The 26,862-nt window shown below is 41.0% G+C and overlaps 2 protein-coding genes and 1 long non-coding RNA gene across 3 annotated transcripts; 2 read left to right on the forward strand and 1 right to left on the reverse strand.

Annotated features, from left to right (window-relative positions):
- Nucleotides 1–231: 231 nt before the first annotated feature.
- Nucleotides 232–15,842, reverse strand: LOC4350895 (mannose/glucose-specific lectin). Its single transcript, XM_026021530.2, has 12 exons — nucleotides 15,778–15,842; nucleotides 6,589–6,712; nucleotides 5,748–6,006; nucleotides 5,360–5,588; nucleotides 5,094–5,244; nucleotides 4,643–4,846; nucleotides 3,616–3,822; nucleotides 2,877–3,137; nucleotides 2,584–2,781; nucleotides 1,866–2,129; nucleotides 878–1,081; nucleotides 232–784 (listed from the first exon to the last, which is right to left on the reverse strand). The coding sequence occupies exons 2-12, from the start codon at nucleotides 6,688–6,690 to the stop codon at nucleotides 542–544; spliced, it is 2,322 nt and encodes a 773-aa protein (XP_025877315.1). The 5' UTR covers nucleotides 6,691–6,712; nucleotides 15,778–15,842; the 3' UTR covers nucleotides 232–541.
- Nucleotides 8,130–10,132, forward strand: LOC9266760 (uncharacterized). Its single transcript, XR_010737440.1, has 3 exons — nucleotides 8,130–8,314; nucleotides 9,691–9,813; nucleotides 9,892–10,132. It is a non-coding gene; the product is annotated as an uncharacterized lncRNA (long non-coding RNA).
- Nucleotides 10,520–12,401, forward strand: LOC136351138 (uncharacterized). The gene has a single exon (XM_066305289.1). It carries the CDS (start codon nucleotides 10,671–10,673, stop codon nucleotides 11,202–11,204), a length of 534 nt encoding a protein of 177 aa, XP_066161386.1. The 5' UTR covers nucleotides 10,520–10,670; the 3' UTR covers nucleotides 11,205–12,401.
- Nucleotides 15,843–26,862: the final 11,020 nt, after the last annotated feature.

The raw sequence follows: 26,862 nt of genomic DNA on the forward strand, positions 1-26,862 counted from the left end.
TGTGTTCCACTTAATTGATTGTTGATTGAGTGATTTAACAAGTGATTATTTCATCCATTCATTCGCATATAGTACAACGTACCGGAGAGTTGATCGATCTAGCATGCCCGCGAGAGCATGCTTAGGTCACCAGTTCTCAAATTAGCAATTCTCTCTTTACCACATAGGTAAAGCATATCAAACCTTCTATCGATGCAAAATAAACACTCATGTGAACTTGGCGCATCTTTAAAAAAATCCTTAGTCCATATCATCGAATTGGTTCAAACTTATTTATGATGTTTGTATTATATTTGGGAAGTATAGGCACATGAGAAATATTCCCGGAGAGATGAAAATCCATCTATGACACAAAGTCATGGCTGTGTTTAGATCCAAACTTTGGATCCAAACTTTCAACTTTTTCCATCACATCAACCTATCATACACACACAACTTTTCAGTCACATCGTACCAATTTCAACCCAAACTTCCAACTTTGGAAGGAACTAAACACAACCAAAAACAGAAGGTACAGATGGTCGATATGATGGAGGTACACTCAAACAGGAACAACATAGAAACCAATTGCGTCAACATACGACGAGGTGCGTCCAAAGAAGCCAACTATGCTGCCATCGCTGTGCATTGGAGCCTCGAAACGAGTTCCGGTTCCTTGTCCAAAAGGTCCATATCTATCAGCATTGGTGGTAAAGTGGATTGACGTGATAACACTGGAGAATTTACCAAATGGACCAATTGTACCATATACTTTCGTCACGAATTCGGAAGGGCCAAGCTCAATCTGCAAGAACAAGATTATGAACGTGGTTGAAATACTTTTTATCTGAGTTTCAAGAAGAAATGAACGTAGAACACTGAATTAATGGACACCTACCTTATGAATTCTGCCTCCATTCCCGCCCCACGGACCTGCAGCGTGCTTGTGCCCATTCTTGTCAGCATATGTGAATGCAAGTGAGTCGACGACAGCACCACAACTAATTGTTATACTCTCCAGACGTTGGGGTTGCATAGTGATGTCGATGTCCTGAGCATTCCCTCCATTTCCACCCCACGGCCCAATCTTGGTGATCCCAGCCTAACAATCGATTGCAAAACCACATAGTGAACTTTAAAAATATTTCTGAAACATATATAGTGGGAAAAATAGTCTAAACTCTCAAAAGAACATTCCCTCGTTGTATGCATGTCATCCAAATGGTTATGAAAAAAAAATCAACAAGAGATTAATATATGATAAATCACTCTACAAACTTGCAAGTTAAAATTTAACTTTACAACTTGCAACGAAAAAACAAATTTGACTGCGACTATACGTTAACTAGCCATAGTTTAATTTGTTTTTTTCATTGCAATTTTTAGAAGTTAAATTTTAACTTTCAAAATGTTTGTAAAGTGATTTATCACATATTAATCTATTTTGTTGATTTTTTTAAAATTTTTTATAATCATTTGGATTACATGCAAACAACGAGGGGATGTGTCCTCAAGTGTTTAGAATCCACACCCAGATATCAATGATAAAAAGGAAAGGAAGATTTGAATCAAAGTATATGTGTGTGTGTATATATATATATATATATATATATATATATAATATAATATATATATGGCTGTGTCTCAAATGGCTGAATTAAGTCTATGTTGGATCCCTCAATTTCTTTTCTTTGACCGTGCCATGCCGAGCCAGCCCACCGTGCCGAGGGAGCAGCCCAGGCATGGCCCGGCTGTCGGGCTGAGACGGCATAGGCCCAATCCCAATCGGGCTGTGTCGTGTCTGGGCCGGGCCAAATTCCTATGCCTTATGCCGGGCCTCGGGCAGAAACAAACACACACACATATATAGACACACACACACCTACCTCTTGTTCGATCTTTTCTTGTTCAGGGTTGATATAGACGCCGATTGCATTGACATACAGATCTCCTCGACCGAAGAAGCCAATAATGCTGGCATTGTTACGCATTGGAACCTGGAAAGGAGATCCTTCTACTTGACCGAAAGGTCCGTAACTACGGGCATTAGTGATCAAAGTCAGCGATGTTACGACATCTTTTGCAAGGGTACTGGATGGACCGGTTGTTCCAGAAAACCCAATCAGAAACTCTGAAGAGCCAAGCTGAACCTGCAAAATATAATGCAAGCATTAGCACAACTAATGGGATGGATATATCAAGAAGCATAAAATAGGGCCATTTTTGCTTGGCTTCGAGAAGTGGAAACATGTATGGTTCCAGCAGTTTAGGCCATATCTGATCTGTATGGCTCTCTGGTGTGTTCTTTCCTACTTAATGTAATGGTTGGATAAAATGGACATATGCTTCCCGAGCTCCTAGACAGTGCGATTTAAAAAAAAAACTTTTTATATATTTAATTTACTCGGTTGTACCCTTGAATAATTATCACAATCATTCAGTTATTCAGCCATTTGGCGTAAAAGAATAGACTAAAAACCGAAAGCCTGATGTTTCAATAGTTTGTCATTTTGTCATTGACTGTGTATTTTGATCCATCAAATTGAGCAAGAGAATATATTTTTTTTGTGCTTAGATCCTAAAATTAACAAGTCCATCACTTACCGTATGAGTATTCCCACCAGGACGGCCCCATGGACCAGCAGTGTGCTGATGCCCGCTCCTGTCACTATATGAAAATCCGAATGATTCGACGTAGTCAGAACTACATATTGCCACACTTTCAAGTCGACATGGTAACACGTCGATGTCGTGTGCCTCCCCTTCATTTGCACCCCATGGCCCAATCTTAACAACCGCAGCCTCACAAATGCAAATAGATGAGAAGCCAAAAGTTAGAACGGAAATAAAAAAAAAATGAGAGAGAGAGACAGGAGGTGTACTAATCAACAGAGTACCTCATCTTCGTGTGTTGCATCCTGATTAGGGTTCACATATATGCCAAATGCGTCTACATACCAACCTACACGTCCAAAGAAACCAACAATGCTGCCTTTAATTTGTATAGGAATCTGGAATGGGGTTCCTCCTACTTGACCGTAAGGTCCGTAAGTACGGGTATTTGTGACCAAAGTAAGTGATGTTATAATAACACCATATGGTGAGCTAGCGATTGTTCCAGAAATTCCCGTTAGATACTCTGATAGGCTGAACTGAATCTGCAAGCATTTCAAGGAGAAAACATGGATTATAGCAGAAGAAACGGAAAACTAAGCAATTAGCGCATATGCGCGCGCTTTTCTTGGCTTTCTTGTGAGAATTCGGAACTAATCCCTCTATTAAAAATCATCGCAAACTTTTTAAAGTCAATGAGACGTGGTTTCAACTATACTCCGATTTAACTCTTGTTTATAAATAAAGTATTTTACATAATGACATATAATATATATTATATATGGTGTTGGACGTACGCATGCTGACCGTGGTCCGACGACTATATATTTTGGTGTAACTCTGATACATCATTAACATTCATAAGCCCAAAACATGAAACAACATTCCTTTTTACTTATTAACGGGGTAATAACTTTGACCAAGTACATTTACTCTTAACTGTATGTAATGAATTGTCTCTTAATATAACAGCATTCCTTTTGACTTAAGGCAGTAATAACTTTGGCTAACATTTACACTCACCGTATGGTTGACACCTTTATCAGGTCCATCACCGCCCCATGGACCTACTTTGTGCTGCTGTCCATTGTAGTCGTAGTATGAGAAGGCAATTGAGTAGATGACTTCACCACAACCGATCATCAAGCTTCCTAGACGGCAGGGTGCCACCTCAATATCACGATAATTACCTCCAATTCCACCCCACTGCCCAATCTTGGCAATCCTCACCTGAGCATATGGTAATGAAAAATTAATGTACTACTACGTCGTAAGACAAATGGGACAGCTAGCAATGCCACCACACACTTTTTAGTGGCAGTACTACTTAAAAATTAACACTAAAAAGTGTGGTATAAATTAATCTATATTTTTCTTCAGAAGAAGTTAATGTATATTGCGAAGCATTATCATTGTCATGGTGGAATCCTGGTGCAGGACTATCCACCAAAATTTAAATCATGGTCCACATAATTAAATATGGTTGTGTACTTGTGTGCAGCTAGCCCTAGTTGTTATATATAATTGCTTTCTTTTTTTTTTACCTAGTTGTTAAATAAAGAGAACGAAAATTATCGCTTCACTATCCAAAATAGAAAAAAAACATACATGGGGGAGATAATTTATACTCCTTCGGTCTCTAAATATTTGATGCCATTGACTTTTTCAAACATGTTTGACCGTTCGTCTTATTTAAAAAGTTTTGTGAATATTATTAAAGAAACTTGAGTAGTAGTAGTATATTTAACAATGAATCAAATGATAGGAAAATAATTAATAATTACTTAAATTTTTTGAATAAGACGAACGGTCAAACATGTTTTAAAAAATCAACGGTGCCAAATATTTAGGGACGGAGGGAGTATATAGTCGGGTATAACATTTTTGGGAAGTCTGCTATATGAGGTTTTCAGAAAGCATGCCTAGAGGTTTAGCAATACGGTGCGAATTATAATTCTTTTTAGTTCATTTGTTACGACAATCTGTTGCATGCCTTTTGCATTTGATTCCGTTTGGAGTGGGGGCACTTTTAGTAGATGATCATATATACCTTGTTCCAGGATGACATTGAACTACTAGTTTCGTCTATCTGTTTCAATTCACGAATAATATCCCGCATACTAGGTCTATTCTTTCTCTCCACCTCCACGCAACGTAATGCTATTTCAATGCATCTTTTTAATCGTTGGCAATCTTCTTCGGTTGATGCATAGTTTGATGTTGCCTCCATCCTATCCCTCCATTTCTTGCATACCTGCAAAATTGTAATACAAGCTATAGATGATAACATATACCGTTGTTTTTCTGGACAAAGTAACATACGAAATGTCTTGTAAATTAAATTAGCAAACATTCGTCGCCTGCCCATGGGGTAGAGGCTGTAGTACAAATCCTGCTACCTATTATATATAAAACCTATCATGCGAAAGTGTAACGTAATAATGGATAATATTTGATGAAATAACAATTGGATCTTTATCAAAGGTAAAAACTTTTCTTACAAGCTCAATAAATTGTTGGGGGGGCATGTCATCACATTTGGAATATCCCAAAGGACCTGCTATTATCTGCAGGATTATAACACCTAAGCTGAAAATATCATACTTATTTGAGATTTGGCGTCTCTGTATATACTCCGGTGGCATGTAATACCTGCATGGTAGCATAAATGCCAAGCAGAATGCGGTGTATAATTTCTTAAACAGGCACTGTTTGACTGATTACATAAAAATTAAGAAGATTGAGTTTAAATAAGAAATTTACTAACTCGGTGCCTTTGCAATTCCTGGTGGTATGAGTTTGTGTTCCACCGAAAAGCCTTGATAAACCAAAATCTGCGATCTTTGGGTCCATGTTCTTATCAAGCAGTATATTGGCGGGTTTAAGGTCTAGATGATAAATTGACTCTTTCAATCGCTCATGAAGGTAATATAAACCTTCACAAGTCCCTTTGATTATTTTGTACCTTGTGCACCAATCAAGTCCATGAGATTCTTCTGCACAAGTAGACAAAATGCATCTAACTTACGTTTTTGTAAAATAGGTAAAACCAAACCTCTGCATCCAACCGGATGGACACAGCCAAGCAAACCAACTAACTACAAGGTAAATTGAAGAAATCATGTAGTTCTTTCTGTAATCAAAGTGCAACGTACCACATAGATGCTTGTCAAGGCTTCCATTCTGCAAATATTCAAAGCAGAGAACTCTGTATATGATACTGGAAAAAACAAATTCTCCCTTGCGCTCGATATGCGTTTTATGTACTTGATAACAATATCCAATTAACCTTACAATATTTGGATGCTGAATCTTCATAAGGTTATTGAATTCATTCCTAAATTGTGTATCATCAATCCCTGACATATGATAAAGCTTCTTGACGGCAATTTCTGTCCCTGCTCTTTCCACTCCCTGTTTGTGATATATATCTAATAGATTAGTATCATATATACTCTTGGACAACTTTTGTTACACTTTCTTACTTTGTGCCACCTAGGTTTATCCAATGACTAAGGCCCTGTTTAGATCCCACCCTAAAATTTTACACCCTGTCACATCGAACGTTTGAACACCTGCATAAATTATTAAATATACGCTAAAAAAACAAATTGCACGGATTGTGACTAATTTACGAGACGAATCTTTTAAGCCTAATTGTTCCATGATTTAATAATATGGTGCTACATTAAACATTTGCTAATAACGGATTAATTAGGATCAATAAATTCGTCTCGTGGTTTACTGACGGATTCTGTAATTAGTTATTTTTATTAGTGCCCGAATACCCCATGCGACACCCAAAACAATATCCGATGTAACACGCCAAAACTTTACACCCTGGATCAAAACACTCCCCTAAATATGCACTGAAATTTGGTTTCAGGTTGAAATCATAATGGATGTGACGTGTTGTCGACATGCATGGGTGAAACACAGTGGCGCATAGTGTGGAATTTATCCATAATAAACATACAATCACAAAATAAGTTGTACCTTGTAAACTTCTCCATACCCACCACTCCCAACTTTTCTGCTGTCTGAAAATCCATCTGTAATTTCTTCTAAATAACGTAATGGTAAATCACGTGCCGTCATCCGTGAATGATTTCACTTCCCCCTGGTTGTTATTATAACAGTGTTATTTATCAGCCGGCCGCTTTCACACCCTTTTTAAATCCACTAGAAAATATTTCAAATATACAAGAAGATAAATGCACGATTTGTGTTTTTTCTAGGTAAAATGTTGCAACATGCATGGACCTTTAATTGCTCATAAGCAAAATCATCATTAAACCATGTCTCTACGCTAAAAATGTTGCATTCACAGAAAAAAAAAATGGTCACTATGGAATGCTAGATACGTGTTAGGTATATTTCGGGAACGTGCGACTAATTCATTCTTCGCCAACTCAACTAGGCTGAACCGCTATCAATACTACAAAACATCAAATAAATATCAGCACTATAGGTACCGAAAGTGATAAAACGACACATATAATGTCTTAGCCACCCACGCGCCGACCCACGCGTCCGTGAGCCCGGCAAAATACCAAGAACCGGCATCTTTATATCCTAATAGGTGCCACTTTATAAAAAAACAGCATCTTTTACCTTTGTCAGATATAGAAACCGACATCTTTTAGTTGGTGTGAGACACACCCTAGACACTTTTGTGGGAAAAAAATAGATGACTGTTCCTTTGTCAGATATAGAAACGGGTATCTTTAAGTTGGCGTGGGACCCACCACCATAGAAGCGGCACTTTTATTGGGAAAAAGAAATAGATGACGGTTCTTAGAGGAAGTTTAATAGTATAGCCAACTACTAGCTCCAAATAATTTATAGTGAATGTAATAGCTAATTCATACAATAGTTGTTTACTATACTATTAATATCTAATCCTACCTATCATAAACACATTACGTCTTGGAGTCCGTGCTGTAGCTGGCTACAAATCTATAGCCCGCTGCTTTTATCTCTTTTCCTTTACTGGATTGTTTAGCATATACTAAGGTTAAAAGAAAAAGAATATAATACCCCTTAATTAATAATACATAGTTGGATGTGGGATGGTGGTTAGGGGTAGAATGAGGAGAAATTTAAATTGGAAGTGGTTAATGTGACATGTAGTACTTCAAAATGACAACTATTTTAGAATAATTTTTAAATACTAGAAAGCCAAGTATCGTGGGACGTAGGAAGTATGCTTATAGAATGCTATTGTACGGTACCTGCTCTTAGTCAAAACCGACGCTTTTCATATATACTGTGTTTAGTTTCCCCCTATTCCCAACTTTCCATCATATCATATCATATAAAAACTTTTTTACACACGTAAACTTTCAACTTTTTTTTCTAAACTTTCAACTTTTTTTAGAAACTAAACACACCCATAATCCGTTGGTGTCTGGCTGTAAAGTCAAAGTGGTCAAAGGGGAGGGGAGATGTGGGTCCCGCGGGTCCCACTTCCTTTTCTCTTCTTTCTTCTAGTCTCCTGCTTCTTTCCTTCCTCCCTTATCTCTTCTCTGCTTCTCGTTCTTTTCTCTCTCTCTCTCTCTCTCCTCTCGCTCTTTCTTTCTCTTGGCCGAGCGGAGCAGCAGGGGCGGGCTGGCACGGCGGGGCGGCGCGGAGGGGAGAGGGAAGGGCGGCGCCGGGCAAGGAAGGGGAGGAAGGTGGGGGCGGCGGCGGCGGTGGAGGCCCTCGCGGCCGGCTCGACCTGGTGAGCTCTCTCTCTCTCTCTGGAACACGAAATGTCGTCTGCTCAGCCTCTATTAGGGCATCGATCTGATGAGGGCCTCCACCACCACTTTGCCGAGTTGGGATTTATTTCAGATTCTACACGTACCTAGCCCTTTGTGTTAGAGAGTATATAGAATGGAACCCTATAATATATAGAATCGAACCCTTTGTGTTAGAGATTTAAAATAGAATGCCATCTAATCTGTTTTTCTGATCTTGAGAGATCTGTCGATTTTTTTATATGATATGATGAAAAGTTTTAGTGTCAGCAGGTATCAAAGATTATTGTGATCTAAATGCAGTTGTCTACCTTCATCCAATGTTTCTATAAAATAAATTATGGGCTGCACTAGCTATGTAGTGCTAGAAGTGAACCATTTAACTTTCGCCGGATTGAAGTGAACCATTTACTCTGTAATGGCTTTGGTTTAGCTAGAAGTCAACCATTTTACTTTGTAAGGCCTTATTCGGATTAGAGGATTTCTAGAGGATTTTTGAAGGAATCCTGTTCAATAGGAATTTTTCCTTTCCTATCATTCGGATAGCAAAAGTGGATCACAGGAAAACCAAGGGAAACTTTCCACCGCCCTTGATTCCAAGGGAGAAACGCAGGAAAAAATACATGGACTCTGACCTCTTTTTTTCATTTCCTTCACGTAAGACCGAGGAAATCAAGCCCTAATCAGTTGGAGTGACATGATGGGACTAATATTTTATTGCTTAATTAGACTATAATCTATGAGATTACTGTTGATTGGAAAATTCCTATAGTTTATATATTCCTGTATTCCGAACGCTCCACACCATCAAATTCCTATGTTTTTCAATCCTACGTTTTGCACATACAATCCTATAGTATTCCTGTGTTTTTCCTATTCCCATGTTTTTCCAATCCTTTAGTCCGAACAAGCCCTAAATGTCTTTGGTTAAGAAAAGGTTGGTAACCATTAACCAATGCTCCCTGTATTTAAACATGTTGTCATTTAAACAGCTCCTATTTTGTCATGTCCTCACTATAAGAGTAATGATTATGTCTTATGGTTAAATCTAATGCTTTGTTGTTCAGCGAGAGTATGGATCTTTAATTTTATTCGCCCACATATGCTTATTGGTAACGCTTTGTTGGACTCCTGATAGGGCGCGCAATGCGTGCAAATTGTCTAGTTTAATTTGTGTTTTATTTGGTTGGCCTTGGCCCTATGCACTTATGCAGTTAACGTTTTCTCCAATGCGAATTTGCCACGTATTTGGTTGGATGTCAGGATGCACATTGCTGGGATTAATTTAAGGGATGATGACTGACTGCATCACTTCAGCTTTGACTTATGATTTTGTTTAATTTGGATGTTGGCACAGGGGCCGAGCATCCCGCATTGCAATAAGCAGACAACTGGACTAGTCCAAAGAGTTGTACATGAGCTTTTTCAATCTCTACAATCATCAGAAAGCATCGCTATGTGGAGTGTGAAGTTGCCGATGGTAAACGTTCCAGCCTCATGTTCTGAATTTGAACCCACATCACTAAATCTTTACTCACATTGATATGCCATTTCTCAGGTGGAGTATCTGGAATAAGTAAGGTCAGTGTTTGTCATGGGCATTGGGCTGGAAGGCAGAGACCCATAGGCAGCCCATATCAATTAAGTTAGGACAGCATTATTTGTTAAGTTGAAGATAAGATTAGATTGAGTTAGAGATAAGATTAGATTGAATCCTTACTTAGGGGTCAAGCTATGCCATCTATATAAGGATGGGATTGTGTCTATTATCATCAAGTAATGAATATCAATTAGTCTAACCTCTCCATCCCAATAATGTTCTTCTCCGTAGCCTAGATCTACATCCCTTCTCCAAGAGCCGACGCCACCTGGCTATCTTCCCGGCAGTGTTTATCCTGTCATGGCCTCGGGTCATGACAACTTGGTATCAGAGCCACTCACCATAGCTTCTGATGCCGAGTGAGTTCTCCGTGTCACGGTGAGTCATCTATTGTACCCGGTGGATGAGTATCTACTCCACCAATTGTTTGATGGCTATGGAGTAGAAAAGAAGATTGAAGTGCACCAGATGGGAACATATGTGGAAGCCTCTGTTCCGTTTCAAACTCGAGCAGCCGCTGAGCATGCTTGGAACCTCAACGGCCGTGCCATCTATGATGGTTGTTGGTTGGACATACAGTGGGAGCAACCGTCCAACAACTCCACGACACCGGTGACATCTCTCTCCATGATCATCACGGAGTGGAAGGAAGACATCAAGGAGTTGAGGGCTGTCCTGCAGGACTTGGTAGCATTTTTGCAGGAGGAGCTGGCAAAAGAAAAGGAAGAAGGGCGGCAATGGGACTAACGGTGACGCCGGCGCTTGATATGCCATCAATTCAGTCAATCCGTCCAGTGGCCTCCATGTCGTCACAACTTCAAGATCTCCAAGCGAGCAGATCTGCGTCACAGGCCATGCCAAGGCGGCCATCGACCTCTTGGAGTTGGACTTGGCAACGGCGTCATCGTCGGCAAGGTGGAGTGATGGAGGCGAGCAGAGCCGTTGTTGTGGGCCCACGAGGACGACGAATGATGGACGAACTATTTCCGCGAGCTCTAGATGCGGCAGCGGCGGCGCTGATCTTGGAGGTGGCAGTTGGTGGGTTGGATGGGCGGCACGTCTTGCTGGGCGAGAAAGAAACACATCAACGCCATTCTTTTCACACAGTAGGTTCGCGTCCTCATTGTTTGGAGGCGCTACGGACGAGAGAAGCTGACGATAGGGTTTTTTCTCTGCTTCTAATGGGCCGACAACTATTCATTTGGGTCGATCAAGTGGAGTGGCCTTCCAGTGCCGCAACTCATGGCTTGGCTGTTGGGTTGGCCAGGTAGACCTCGGCTGCAGACTAACGGGCCCATCTTGGATGTGAGACCTTGGCCCATCTACAACATCCAAGATATCATGTGAGATAAGTAGTATTAAATTTAAATATAGAAAAGTGGTGTTTGTTTTGAAAGAGTAGTGTCTAGTACTAGTTTCTTGATGATGTGGAGTTTATGTAAACTATGTCTAGTGTCTTGGGTTGGGACTAGCCGTAGAATTTATATGGAGTTGCATTGGTTCCAGGCTTGTGGCACGGCATGGCCTCGTCCTTTCTTTACGAGACGTAGGACGGGATCCACCTCCTGCTAGTAGAACATATTTTTTCGTATTGGCTTTATCTTCTATTCCAATTAATCTAATAAGTCGAGATGTAAAAAGCTTATGTTATCTTAGATTGGAGTCATTTGAGTTTAGAAGTCCGTGTTGCAGCTCGAGGACGAGCTGCTCAAAAGGAGGGGTATAATGTCATTGGCATTGGGCCGGAAGGAAGAGGCCCATATGCAGCCCATATCAATTAAGTTAGATATAAGATTAGATTGAGTTAGAGATAAGATTAGATTGAATCCTTACTTAGGGGTCAAGCTATGTCATCTATATAAGGATGAGATTGTGTCTATTATCATCAAGCAATGAATATCAATTAGTCTAACCTCTCCCTTCCAATAATGTTCTTCTCCCTAGACTAGATCTACATCCCTTCTCTAGGAGCCGACGCCGCCAGGCTATCTTCCTGGCGGTGTTTATCCCGTCATGGCCTCTAGTCATGACAGTGTTGTTGAGAATATTTTCTTATGCTTTCTCTGTACAGATTCGAATGTTAGAGAGTATCAAACTTTATTTCATTGTATCTCAGGGACCTTCTTGACTTGTCCAAAGACAACCTATAGATCAAGGAGAGTAAAACTCAAGGGATCTACATTTCTAGAGCAACAGAAGTAAGAAAAAAGTGCTTAAGATATGTCCTTGTGTTTTCAATTTGACATAGGAAATTTGCACCTAGGAATTTAGACTTAGGACATATATATGCAAATGTTTTCAATTTAGACTTGGGAAATTTAGACTTAGGAATTTCTGTCTTAGGATATATTTGCAAATGTTTAGGATTTAGACTTAGAAGGTTTTGAACTTAGGATTTTTAGACTTAGGTATATATATTTGTAAATGTGAATGATTTGGCTATGAATATGAATGTGCCTATATGCAAATGTGATGTGAATGTGAATGTGGCTCTTTGTTGGTGAATGCATGTGAATTGTGTGATTTGGATTATGTGGTTGTGAATATAAAGCATATTGGAATTGTCAGGTGCTGCTATTTGTATGTGAAATTGTCAGGTATTGCTATTTTTAATTTTTTTTTACCCAACATATAGGTGCCAGTTTTTCATTACAAACCAACACCTATTATGCTTGCCACGTGTCCCTTTTGGGCTAAAACCAGCACCTATATATGGGATTTATAGGTGCCGGTGTTTTAAAAAAACTGGCACCTATTAGGACAACCACATGGCTGAGTTGGAATAGGCACATTTCTCCCCTAATAGGTGTCGGTTCTAACCTAAAAACCGGCATCTATTACATATATAGATGCCAGTTTTGAAACCGGCACCAATGACCGAAGTCATCGGTGCCGTCTCCGTGGTGCCGGTTGGGAAATCCGGCATCTATTAGGGTTTTCCAACTGGCACCGATTAGGGTTTCTGTAGTAGTGTATGTGATAAATTATTCGCTAAATGATGTTGATATGAGGATTACGGATAGCATGTGCTAAGTTTCAATTACGGAATTCGAAAAAGAACCATAAATTTATATTATATATCATTAGTAACACCAAGTTTCACTTAAAATCTAAAAAGTTTAGAGTACATATTTAATTACTCATACATTTCATAGCTAGGAATAATAATAATAATAATAATAATAATAATAATAATAATAATAATAATAATAATAATAATAATAATAATAATAATAATAATAATAATAATATATAAAGAAGGCACACGACTATAAGTTATCCCATTTATACACGTACCAAGGACATGTTTATCAACTTATCATTCATTATCATTGTTGTAACCACTATCTATAGCAGTCTTATCTCTCTAGTTATAGAGAGAGGAGAGGGGTTTCGTCTTTTTAGGTCTCTGAAAAGCCAGTTCACATGCGATCCAATAAAGGAGGCAGTACTTCTGCCTGAATTCCTCTAGATCCTACCCGTCGGTATTACCGTGGAATTATGAGAAGCAACTAGTTGGTAGCCAGCTTCTAAGAATCTGAAAATGCTGGTTTTCTCAGCTTCTGGCTTCTAATTAATTTTTTGGATTGTACAACTATAGTTTATTAAAATCTAGAAAAATACTGAACTATTTGGGGAGCTTCTGATTTTGGGAGAAGCTACAGCTGCCAGAAGTTCTACCAAACATACCGTAGCGAACGCTAAATATTTGCACCTAGGATTAATTCTTGCCTGAATATACAAAACTAAAGCTGATTTCAATAATTCGTAAATCTTTCTTGACATTAACCATGAATGTAAACCCTACGCCCGACATAGCTAAATCAATAATTACGCAAACAAATTTGCAGGGAAAGATCTCTTTTATTCCCACCACAGATAGTAAGTAGGTGGAATCCGGCCAGAATGAGCGGTCGGGCTAGATGGTACAGGTGACCATACTATTCCTCTCCTCAATCTTTTATAGATGCTGGTTTGTCTAAAATCAACTCCTATAAAAAAGTTTTCATTTTTTATTAGGATTAAATTAAAAACGGGTACCTATAAACCACTCACTGTATTTATTTCAGACAGTATTCCATAGGACAGCATTTGAGTGTCTCCTATGGAAACTTTTCCATGATATGTACGGGCCGTCACATACAGCCAAGGCAGAAATAGCAGAAAACGGACTAGCCAAGGCGTAACCGCGTGAGTCAACAAAGCAAGCGTTATAGCGGATACTAAGTCTAGTGGCCGAATAATCCATAACAAATACTGTAGATATACTAAGACTTCACGACTCTCTTAGCACAATAAGATAAACACACTGAGTCACATTGAAAAATAGCGGATACTACGTCTAGTGGTTGAATAATCCATCACAAATACGGTAGATATGCCAAGACCTTGCGACTCTCTTAGCACAATAAGATAAACACTAAGTCACATATTGAAAAATTAGCGGATACTATGTCTAGTGGTCGAATAATCCATAACAAATACTGTAGATATACCAAGACTTTGTGATTCTCTTTGCACAAGAAGATAAAAGCTGAGTCACACATTGAAAAATAGCGGATACTACGTCTAGTGGTCGAATAATCCATGACACTGTAGATATGCTAAGACTTCACTACTCTCTTAGCACAATAAGATAAACGCTGAGCCACACATTGAAAAAAAGCATGTGTTGCATCACTACGTATAAAATGTGGAACTAATTAATGATGACCAGTACATATTAACATCTTAATTGTTACCTAAAGAAATTCAAGCAAATAAATCATCTATATTAAGCTAGCAGCACATCGGTACAAAGTTCATACGAAACAGTGGCCTTGATCTCATTCATATCCTAGCCCTATTGTGTGGCCATCCTGCAACTGGAATTTGGTATTGCATTCAATTATAATGACATACTCCTATGTAGATATCTTTTAATTAAACTTGGACCATCAGTATTTTCATAAATACATAGTTTAAAAACAAAACTAATGATATACGTAGATTTGTTTTGGAAAGTGCTATTACAATATGGTATTGGACTTTACAAACGTTGGCCCTGTTCGAGAACCCAACAAAGGGGGAATAAAGTTTTGGATCTTCGTGGCACGTTTTTCAAACTACTAAACGGTGCGTTTCGTACAAAAAATTTCTATATAAAAGTTGTTCTAAAATATCAGATTAATCCATTTTTCAAGTTTGTAATAATTAAAACTCAATTAATCATAAGTTATTACCACCTCGTTTTACGTAAAACACTTAATCTTCATATTTATTTTCACGAGATTTAAACAAAGCCGTTATATCAAATCCATTTTGTTAAACAAAAGATAAAATCTTAGAATAAATTGCACCCACGGTGTATCAAATTGACAGGTGGGTGCAATTTATTGCAAGAACTTGAAAAATAAGCGTTCCAGTGCAACAACTTGGTAGGTAAGTGCAATTTAGTATAACAATTTTATAAGTGACCACATAAATGCAACAACTTGCAGGGTAGATACGATTTTGATATAATAAATAAATTGTTATGCGGTAACTTAATTATTTGCAGTATATTTATATTTTTATCCTAATAACTAATAACTGAAAGTCAATTTAACTGAATGTAGAAATTATTATATTTGGTTGATATTTGAGAAGGTGAAGAAAACAAAAAAAATCTTAAAAGATAATTGAATGTAAATTGTATGTGCGGTATAATTCTTAAAGATTAAATTCAATATTATAAAATAATATCCGTAGGATTACTATGTGATGGCATATTGACATCGTGAAAAAAAATTCACCTAGCATATGCTTAGTCAAATTGATGCATCAAAATATTATAAATTGTTAAGTTCTTGTACTAGAACGTACCTACTTGTCAAGTTGTTGCACTCGGACGTTCAATTCTTAAGTTTTTGAACTATATCGCACCCACCTGTCAAGTTGTTGTAACATATATATAATTTACTCAAAATCTTATTTTCAACGTTAAAATTAATTCAGCAGAGGGAAGGAGTAGCAACAAACTTAGAGCAGGTAGAACGCGCGAGTCATGAAAATTAAGAACCAAAAAATTTCGCATCGATCGACAAAAACTGAGCAGCAAGCAAATGTGTGGAATTAATAACAACTAAGTAAGAAGGTAAAAGCTAAGTACAAAAGTCTCACCGGACTAGGCTAAATCAAGGCGGAGCGTGCAGGGTCGGATAGCGCGACAAACGAATGCAAAGTTGTATATATAAATACTTGCGCGCGGCTGCGATGGGGGGAAACCGCCAGGCAAACACGCGGGGGGCCGCATTGCCTTCCCAAAACGAAAATTTTCATGCTGTCACGTCAAATATTTGGACACATGTATAGAATATTAAATATAGAGAAAAAAACCAATTACACAGATTACGTGTAAATTGTGAGACGAATCTTTTAAGCCTAATTGCGCCATGATTTGACAATGTGGTGCTACAGTAAACATTTGCTAATAACTGATTAATTAGGCTTAATAAATTTGCCTCGCAGTTTCTTGGCAGAATCTGTAATTTGTTTTGTTATTAGACTACATTTAATACTTCAAATGTGTGTCCGTATATCTGATGTGATAACCAAACTCAAAATTTTTCCGCAACTAATTAACAAGGCCTTAGCCACGCTTCTCTGGCCTGACGCTTTAAGGGGACGAATGCAAAAATGAGCATATTTTTTTATGCGTCCTCTAAAAGGCCACATAATTTTCACATACGGACCCCTAAGTGATACAAATGCAAAAATACACTCTTTTCTCCATAGATTTTTTTTCTCCCCTCCACTCTCTTTTCCCTCTCAACACTTCAAATTTTTTTTCAACTCCTCCCCTCTCTCCCCCTGTCCTCTCTTGATTATTCTCTCCTTTCTCTTTCTCTCTTCTCCTCTCCGAGCAGGAGCAGACGCCGGCGGCCAAGAGCAGCTGCAGCGACGACGAATAGCAGATCCTCACGACGGTGTCTGCGAAAGGGTCGGATCCACTGCCCTTGGGAGCAGCTACGGCGACGGCAGGCGGTGGATCTGGCTGCGCCACCCTCGGGAGGGCCGGATCTGTCGCCCTACATAGCGGCTATGATAGCGGGCTGCAATGGCGCCGATGCAGATTAGAGTTTTGGATTTTTCAAATTTTTATTTTTTTCATCAAATTTATTTTCATAGATCTTTGAGTGCATGAGGATCACCCGTTCACATGAAAAAAAAAACACTTTTGACCGTTCGTAAAAATAATTTATGTAGTAATGAACTACTCAAGAGCGAGACACAGTGATACATCTCCTCAGTGTATGTCGCACTGTACGTCGGTAGTCGTGGTGCCTCACGGTTATATAGCTTTATAGAGTAGGCTATGGCTTCTTGTAAATCACAAATTCCACTGTCACATAAGACAACAATCTTAAAATTATACATCATAATAATACTATGAATTTAGACAGCTCAATCCTACATTGCTATATAAACGCTGAGATAGTAGTAAAATACAAGTAAATTTCCCGTTATCTGTTATTGATTTGAGCCTTTAGTTGAATTAGTTGATGTATATAAATCAATATGATATTAGACACATAATTTTTGAGTTTAAATTTTGACCTGTGCAATTAAATAAACTTTTTCAGCCTACTTTCATTCCACGTCGGATGATTGATACCTGCAATATAAGTGTATTGCCCGTATCCTGAAAACTGAGTTGGAGCATAATTGATGAATTGGTCTTTTCTTGTAAGCTCAAACTTTTGTGTGTGTGTAGGGCTGTCAATGAGCTGAGCTCGAGCAAGCTCGTCTGCCCAAGCTCGAGCTGAGTCTATTGCACCTTCGAGCTTCTAGGCAAGCTTGGTTCGAGCTCGTTCAAACTTGAGCTCGGCTACCAAACTCGGCCATAAGTAGTATAATATATATTTTAATGATAATCTCTTGATAAGTATAATTATTTTCTAGTTAATCATACTAATAAAAGAGTAGAAAATGATTAAAATAAATATATTGTACTAACACATGCTAATTTATTGTGTAAATAGATACTAATATATATTTATATTTATCTATTAGTTTATTATATTAATAAGGTGAACATGCAATATAAACTATACACAGTCAAGCTCGGCCTGGCTCGGTAGAAGCTCGAGCTCGGCTCGGTAAAGCTCGCGAGCTCTTGCTTAGGCTCAGGTTCGACTCGTTTGGAGCTCGAGCCGAGCTCAAATCGAGCCTAGGACGAGCCAAGCTTGAGCTGCTCGCGAGCCTCGAGTTTTTTTTACAGCCCTATGTGTGTGGATCTTGGTTAGAGTAGTACCAACATTAGACATTGTTAACACCCAATTTTAGCATCTATGTATGAAATAGGAAAACATTTCCGAATTTAGAAAGGTGGTTTTCATCACGGTGCCAGTCTGACTAGTGACATCTGAGTCGTACTCCGAGCCCAATTACGTCGGGTCTTGGGTTTTTTTCCTTGGGCTGAGGTTTTTTTTTTAAGTTCTAATTGATGTCTGCTATGAGTAAGATGTGGAGAGGAGGTCCTGTAGGCAGCAAAACAAACCCCTTTGTAAGGCTATGGCCGGTTTAATTGAGCACACAATCTATTTCCAATACAATATAACCAATTGAATTACTTTTTTTCAATATTGCATCTACTTTTTGTCTAGTTCTAGCCTAGCTTTCGTTTATTTTCATTGGTTTGTGCTAAAATCCCTCCGTTCCGCCCTCGAAACGGGTATTTATCCCTATTCGTCTAAATCGGCTCCGCTAGCTGGTTTTAACTTACATAACTCATCTTGATTTAGATTTTTCTAGATCGATGTGGTAGGCGACTTCGTATGACTGCAACATATTAGGTGTTTCTATCTTGATTGGCGGCGTGACCAAAAAGTTGCCAACAGAGATCACATATCATGTCTACGTCATGTATATGAAACTACTCGATCCCTCTGCTCTAAAGTACAAGCCTTTCTATGTGTTCCTCAAAATATTTCGAATAGAGGGATGTGCAGATATATGTTGGAAAACCCGTATAAATGCTTACATGTTAGAAGAAAGGAAAAAGTAAGAATTACCCCTCTGAACTATCACAATCGATCAAATTACCCCCATAAACTCAAATACCAGATATTTCACCCCCTAAACTTGTAATACCAGATACCCATATATTCTGTGCGCTCCCAGCGACACCGCTGTCCGTCCACTCCACCGTCCTCCTCGGTGCGGACCACCGCTTGCCGCGCCCTTCCCGCGACGCCGCTGCCCGTCCCCTCCACCATCCGCCTCGGCGTGGCCCACCGCCTCCACCATCCTCCTTGCCCGCAACCCGTCGCGCCCTCCCCGTGACGCCGCCGTCCACCGCTGTCCTCACTGGCCACGACGCTAGAGAGATGAGAGAGGGAGAGAGCAGAATGAAAAAGGAAGAGAGATGGGTGAGGGGGAGAGAAGCTGATAGGTGGGTCCCATCGATTTTTTTTTAAAAAATGCTGATTGGACTGCCACGTGTACACCATTCATAACGAAAACTGCTTTAGATTGAGTCGGGGGGGGGGGGGTAATTCGCCCGATTTTACAAGTTTAGGGGGGGGGGTAATTCGATCGATTGCGATAGTTCAGGGGGTAATTCGTACTTTTTCCTAGAAGAAACGATGTTCAACTTTATATGCAAAGCTTAGTTAAGTTTTACTACTGGGCTACAAACAGTTTGTTGGTTTACCAAACTACTAAAAAAACCCTGAAAGGGATTGGTCTTATAGGTGTCGGTTCAATAAAACTGTAGAACTGGCACCTATGGGCATTTTCCCACCTCCGCACGATGAAAAAAATATAGAACCGACACCTTTAAGCAGTATAAGTGTCAGTTTTAAAGAAAAACCAGCACTAATATTATAGGTGCTATTTTTTTAAAAAGAGCCAACACCTGTACTTGTATTATTGGTGTCGGTTCAAGAGGAAAAAACCGGCACCTATAGTATAAGTATAGGTGCCGTTTTTTAACAGAACCGACACCTATAAAATAAGTATAGGTGTCGGTTTTAAAAACCAACACATATTTAAAAAAACCGGACACAGAGCTAGGTCTTTATCCACTCAGCCACGCCAGCCACATCTCTCTCTCTCCCCTCCTCTCCCTTTGCCTTCCAACGGAGGGAGCGGCGGTGGCCGACGGAGGACGGGCCGTGGCCCTCTCCCAGCTTGGGGCCCTTCCCCCTTCTCACCTACTCCAGCGGCTGGCCCAGGTGGGGGCGGTCGACACGGAGGTCGGCGCACGCGCGGCCAGGTTGCGGCGGCAGCGACGGTGGTGGTTGTCGTGGAGGAGGCGCCAGCCCCCTCTCTCTCCCGGTGGCCCTCCCTCCTCCTCTCCGCCGCTCTCCCCCTTCTCCTCCTCTAGATCCATTGGCGGCAGCGGCGGTGGTGGTGGAGGAGGCTCGTGAGGTGGAGGCCAGCGCACGCACCGCGAGGTGGCGGCGGTGGTGGAGGAGGCTCGCCAGTTCCCTCCCTCTCCCAGGGGCCTCTTTCCTCCTCTCTCTCTCCCACCCTCCCCCTTCTCCTCCTTCAGATCCGTTGGCGGCGGTGCCGTTGGTGGTGGAGGAGGCTCGCGAGGTGGAGGCCGGCGCGGCGCGGAGGCGGGCAGCAGTGTAGGTGCCATCGTCTTTTTTTTAAAAAAATGGTATAGGTACCGGCTTTAGAACCAACACCAATAAGATTAAGGCAAAGGTGCCGATCAATAGGTACCGGCTGCGAAACCAGGGGGCTTTTAACTATTTGTGTAACATCCCGGCCTAGGGCTTAATAAGATTAATAGAATACTCATATTAACAAGTTACAACTTCTTTTCCGGAAGCCAATCTCCAAAGAACTCCAGGGTTAAGCGTGCTTGGCGTGGAGCAATTTGGGATGGGTGACCGACCAGGAAATTCTTCCCGGGTGCACACGAGTGAGGACAAAGTGTGCAGAAAAGACATGTGTTGGTCTGTGAGGGTAGTCTATGACCTATGAAAGCTATCAGACGTAAGCGGGCCTGGCTTGGGGGAAGACGGGATGTTACAAAATGGTATCAGAGCCGACTCTCGCGGTTTCACGGGCGCGTGTGTCGCAGTAGCGCAGGCATGGTGCGCATGGCTGGTGTAGACCGGGAGTGGTTACACAGCATGGCACATGCGCTGGCACTGGACACATGGACGTGGCCAAGAGAGGACGTTCCTGGCCTAGAGTTGATCGACGGGGGCGTCGATCTCTCTTAAGGGGGTGAGGGTGTAACATCCCGGCCTAGGGCTTAATAAGATTAATAGAATACTCATATCAACAAGTTGCAACTTCTTTTCCGGAAGCAAATCTCCGAAGAACTCCAGGGTTAAGCGTGCTTAGCATGGAGCAATTTGGGATGGGTGACCGACCGGGAAATTCTTCCGGGTGCACACGAGTGAGGACAAAGTGTGCAGAAAAGACATGTGTTGGTCTGTGAGGGTAGTCTATGACCTATGAAAGCTATCAGACGTAAGCGGGCCTGGCCTGGAGGAAGGCGGGACTTTACAATTTGCCACTCTTAAACCAGTTCCCAACCGGTGCCACTTGTTTATCGGACGTAAGCGGGCCTGGCCTGGGGGAAGGCGGGACGTTACAATTTGCCACTCTTAAACCAGTTCCCAACCGGCATCTCTAAAGGTTTTTCTACTAGTGCCACTTGTTTATCAGACGTAAGCGGGCCTGGCCTGGGGGAAGGCGGGACTTTACAATTTGCCACTCCTAAACCAGTTCCCAACCGGCATCTCTAAAGGTTTTTCTACTAGTGCCACTTGTTTTTTCTAGACACTAATTATTTCCAATGCTATTTTGGTTGTTTCTTGATAAGTTGGTTTGTGTGTTTTTATAGTGTCTAAAATACAACACGTGATTTGCCTTACACCTCGTTAACTCTTGCCATATCGAACTTATTCTAAATGGTAGGCTATTATTAAGTAACTTCTACCTCCGTCATAAAATTAAATGTAAGCGTTCTTAGTTTGACACGTGTATTAAAAAATATAAAAATAATTAAGGAAAGACTATTATTAATTGAGAAGAGAAAGTAAGCGAACAAATTAAATAGATAATATAATTATGATTAGTGGAATAGAATAACCCGATTAAAGGGCAACTCGGCATTTTACGAGTTATGAAAGTGCATTGGATGATAGATGAGAGGGTGATGAAGAAATAACTTACTTTCAAAACAAACTACTTCCTCTATTGTAAGACATATTTATTTTATCATTAAGACCATGGAGAAATTAACTCATATCTCATGTAACAAAACAAAAAACTATCTTACAATGCATATAACCAATTAGTATTAGGATGGTTTTTTGAGTTCTGATTAACATTAAAGACTACAAATATGATCATCTCGTTCTTTTGAAAAGAAAAATAAAATATGTTTAATATTTTTGAATGAAGGGTGTAGTATGCTAAAAAAAAATTCATTTTAAGGACGGATGTAATAAATCAACACTTGCTAACACTAGGAGTGCTCTTCGTAAAGAATTGGTGGGAGAAATCAACGCTAGTCTGTGGTCAACCGAGAAAAGCAAGTGAAAGCTATCCTGATGTCACTCTCCATAAGAAATTTAATGAGAGCACTACAGGAGAAATGATATTTGTTAGGTCGGCTGATTTCCACAATAGTGCTGGTTCTAATAAGAACTGGGACTAAAGATTATTTTTAGTCCCGATTAGAAAAATTTTGATTTGTAACTCCAATTGGACTAAAGATCAGTTCATCACCTGTGAGAGGCCTGTCAGGGGGTCGAGGATCTTTACTAATCTTTAGTCTCAGACTAAAAATCTATCTTTAGTCCCGGTTGGAGTTACCGACCGGAGTAAATATTTCTCTCCCATCTCTGATCGGTTAAGTCCCAGACAAGACTTTCCTCCTCATCGAGATATTTAGATAAAGATTGGATCGATCTCATCCCCTCTCCTGCTAACCCTTCAGATCCTCTTCCTCCTCCTCCCCCCTCCTCCCCTTCGTCCTCCTCCCCTCTCCTCCCCCTCTTCCCCTCCCATCCGGCGGTCGGCGGGGCCGCGCGCGGGCGTGGTGAGCGGTGGCAGGCGGGGCCACGCGCGGAGGCGGCCGTGGTAGACGGTAGCACCCTTTCATTTTTTTTATAATTTGTGATTCACTGAGATGTATAATTTCTTTTTTTTTAGAATTTGTGATTCATTGCATGGATCTGAGATGTATTTGATTTGTGTAATTTTTTTAGAATTTGTGATGTATTTGATTTGTGTATATAACTAACTTAGGATTTGTGATGTGAATGATTTTGGATGTTACTTTGATTTGGGGGATTTGGTGTTTGATTTGAGGATATGCATGGCATTCGATTTGAGAGAAAATACAGGGATTAACTCTGTCAATTAGTAAAGAAACAATGAAAAAAAGAAACGGGAACCAACCGGGACTGTCCCTACCCTCTCTTTAGTCCCGGTTGGTGTTACCAATTAGGACTAAAGATTCAACTTTACTCCCGGTTATGACTAAAGATGGACATCTTTAGTCCCAGATTCGTAGTCCCGGTTAGAAAACCGGTACTATAGGGGGTTCCCAACCGGGAGTAAAAACGGTTTCCCTAGTAGTGGAGGTTGATGGGAGTATTTTCTTATCTACCCTATAATTCACCAACTCACTTTTACACCTACATTACTCATTCATCAAATCCAACTGCCCATATTTCTCTACCCCGATCGAACTATCGAGATCAGCTCCACTTCTGTTCCACGTTCCAATCGCTCGTCACGGCCTCCGTTTCCGTGCTCCCCTGCCAACCCCAACCCTCCCGGGCGCATCACGCCCTCACCCCTCCCCGCTGCGTCTTCAACCCTCAAGGCCCCAACTCACCGCCACCGAATGCGCCGCTCGTCGCGCCACCCACATCCACGGTGAGACCCTCTGGATCTAGCGGTCTCTGATCCCCATCACCGGAGGCGAGGTCTTCCCCAGCTTCCAACGGAGCCGAGATCTACCGGAAGGAAAGACCAATCCATGCTCCGATCCTGCGCGCTGAGCGTGGCCTCGATTGCCCCTCCTCCTTCCCACCTCACCCCGACATTGCTCCCATGGGTGACGAGGGAGGAAGAGAGAGAGAGATAGAGGTGGCGCTGTGCCTGTTTGCCCTCGCTCAGATCGGCGCCACCGCCAACCACTCACTCGCTATCACCAAGATTGGCTGCACACTCGCTCTCCCTTGCAAAGATCGATGCCGCTGCACCTCATCTTGGCGATCACCCTATTTTCTCGCTCAATATGCGCCAATCTCCTCTCGGACAAATCCACCACAACCCCTCCCTCCCAGCCTTAGCTACTCCAAGATAGCCGCCACCGCTCCTTCCCACAACCAATTTGATAAAGAAATCAATGCAATTGTCTTTTTTTTTTTGGTTTAATCTACCACAGGTAATGCTCCACTTCCAAAATTACCTGACAACTACAACTTACTGTTTTTGAAGATAGCTGCTGCGTTGAAAGAGTCTGGTCTTGGATCTTCTTGGTTTTGACTTGACCAAAAGCAATGGATAGTCAGGTCTATATTACTGTTTCATGTTGCACGCACTAGTTGTTTCTTTTAAGACTTTCTATCAATTGTACTTGAGTATCCGTTTTAAAATTCTATCAATTTTAAACAAACATTTTTTTCTGCTGAATTTCTGCAGGCACATATTCCTTTAGAAGAAAAATCTCCGCATGCTTTGCTTTGTTGAGTTGATAAACTGGGTCAAAACGGGAGACCTAATGTGCAAGCCTTGACTCTTCTTGACAGATGACAGATTTTGTAACTATCTGAATTTGTCGTATGAAAACTACAGATTTCATTCTCACAGGCATAATTGCAGACTATCAATACTTTGAAAGGGTAGCTTTGTCCAGAGGTTCGTAGTAGGTATAACATTTTTTTCTCGAGTACGGTAGGTCGATAGCATTTTCTACTCATTTTGGTGACAATAATAGGTGGATATTCAGTTATGATATGCAGGTCGGGTGCTGAGGTAATGGATTTACAAAATAGACCACAAGATTTAGTCATGGAATTCATGCTCTTTCTTCTTCTTGATCGCTGCTCATGTTGTCACAACTAACTAAAATCACCAAAATGAGTAGATAAATGCTATCGACCTACCGTACTCGAGAAAAAAATGTTATACCTACTACGAACCTCTGGACAAAGCTACCCTTTCAAAGTATTGATAGTCTGCAATTATGCCTGTGAGAATGAAATCTGTAGTTTTCATACGACAAATTCAGATAGTTACAAAATCTGTCATCTGTCAAGAAGAGTCAAGGCTTGCACATTAGGTCTCCCGTTTTGACCCAGTTTATCAACTCAACAAAGCAAAGCATGCGAAGATTTTTCTTCTAAAGGAATATGTGCCTGCAGAAATTCAGCAGAAAAAAATGTTTGTTTAAAATTGATAGAATTTTAAAACGGATACTCAAGTACAATTGATAGAAAGTCTTAAAAGAAACAACTAGTGCGTGCAACATGAAACAGTAATATAGACCTGACTATCCATTGCTTTTGGTCAAGTCAAAACCAAGAAGATCCAAGACCAGACTCTTTCAACGCAGCAGCTATCTTCAAAAACAGTAAGTTGTAGTTGTCAGGTAATTTTGGAAGTGGAGCATTACCTGTGGTAGATTAAACCAAAAAAAAAAAGACAATTGCATTGATTTCTTTATCAAATTGGTTGTGGGAAGGAGCGGTGGCGGCTATCTTGGAGTAGCTAAGGCTGGGAGGGAGGGGTTGTGGTGGATTTGTCCGAGAGGTGATTGGCGCATATTGAGCGAGAAAATAGGGTGATCGCCAAGATGAGGTGCGGCGGCATCGATCTTTGCAAGGGAGAGCGAGTGTGCAGCCGATCAGTTTCGATCTTGGCGATAGCGAGTGAGTGGTTGGCGGTGGCGCCGATCTGAGAGAGGGCAAACAGGCACAACGCCACCTCTCTCTCTCTCCCTCGTCTCCCAAAAACCTTATTGCCGCCTTCTCCCGGTGCAGGACGTCGAAGGCAGAGGTTCCGGAGACCTGCTCTCCCGATCGCCGGTGCACGCCGGCGAGCGGGATGGAGTAATCTACGAGCGACGGCGCAGCACAGAGTAGAAGGCAAACCCTAGATTGATTTCGCGTATGTTGCGTGGAAACGGCGGCTCGGTTTATATAGAGAAGGGTCGCTTGATCAGGGCGTCTGCACGATCTCCACTCCGCGTAACCGAACCGGATAAGTCGCGCGTAATTTATCCGGACTCCACGCCGTTTTCACGGACCGGATTTTTCGGAATGTTTCTAAAACAAAAACAAATCCGAATTTCCTGCAGCAAAACAAAACTGTAAAAGGAGGCTGCATCTGCGCAAGGGTGATGAGCCAATTTTGCAGACCATTCGACGCGTACATCGTGTACGCGCGCCGCCTGCCCTGCCCTGCCCAGGCCAGGCCAGGCGAGCGAGCGCGCGCCTGTGTTCCCCCTCTTCTCTCCACCACATATGCTTCAAGTGGCTAGGAGGGCATCCTCCCTTTTAAGGAGGTCCCATTCTCCTAGAATATGCAAGGTGGTACTAAACTCCCCATGCATGCCATCCCATGAGGTAGGCTTTTGTGATTTTCTAAAGAATTAATCTTCGAATGGGCTAAGCCCCATCTATTAATTCCAACAATCCCCCACCAAAGCTCAAAATCCCACTGAGATTTGCCTTTTCCAATGTACTGTTTATATACTAGCGGTTCGATGGAGACCAATTAAGGTTGAACATCCACCTAGAACTCCAATCTACACATACTCACAACTTGAACAATGGACTACGCCTTGAATTGTAAGTCTTGTGCAAGCAAGTTTCACTCAGAGCCTTATCTGGTACTAGACCGTCTGTAGATTACCCCTCGGGTGGAGCGTATAAGCCATACTCCTTGGTCTTTAGTAAGCTTCCTAGAAGATTCACC

The sequence above is a fragment of the Oryza sativa genome, chromosome 11 (assembly GCF_034140825.1).
Source record: "Oryza sativa Japonica Group chromosome 11, ASM3414082v1".
Lineage (NCBI taxonomy): Eukaryota > Viridiplantae > Streptophyta > Magnoliopsida > Poales > Poaceae > Oryza > Oryza sativa.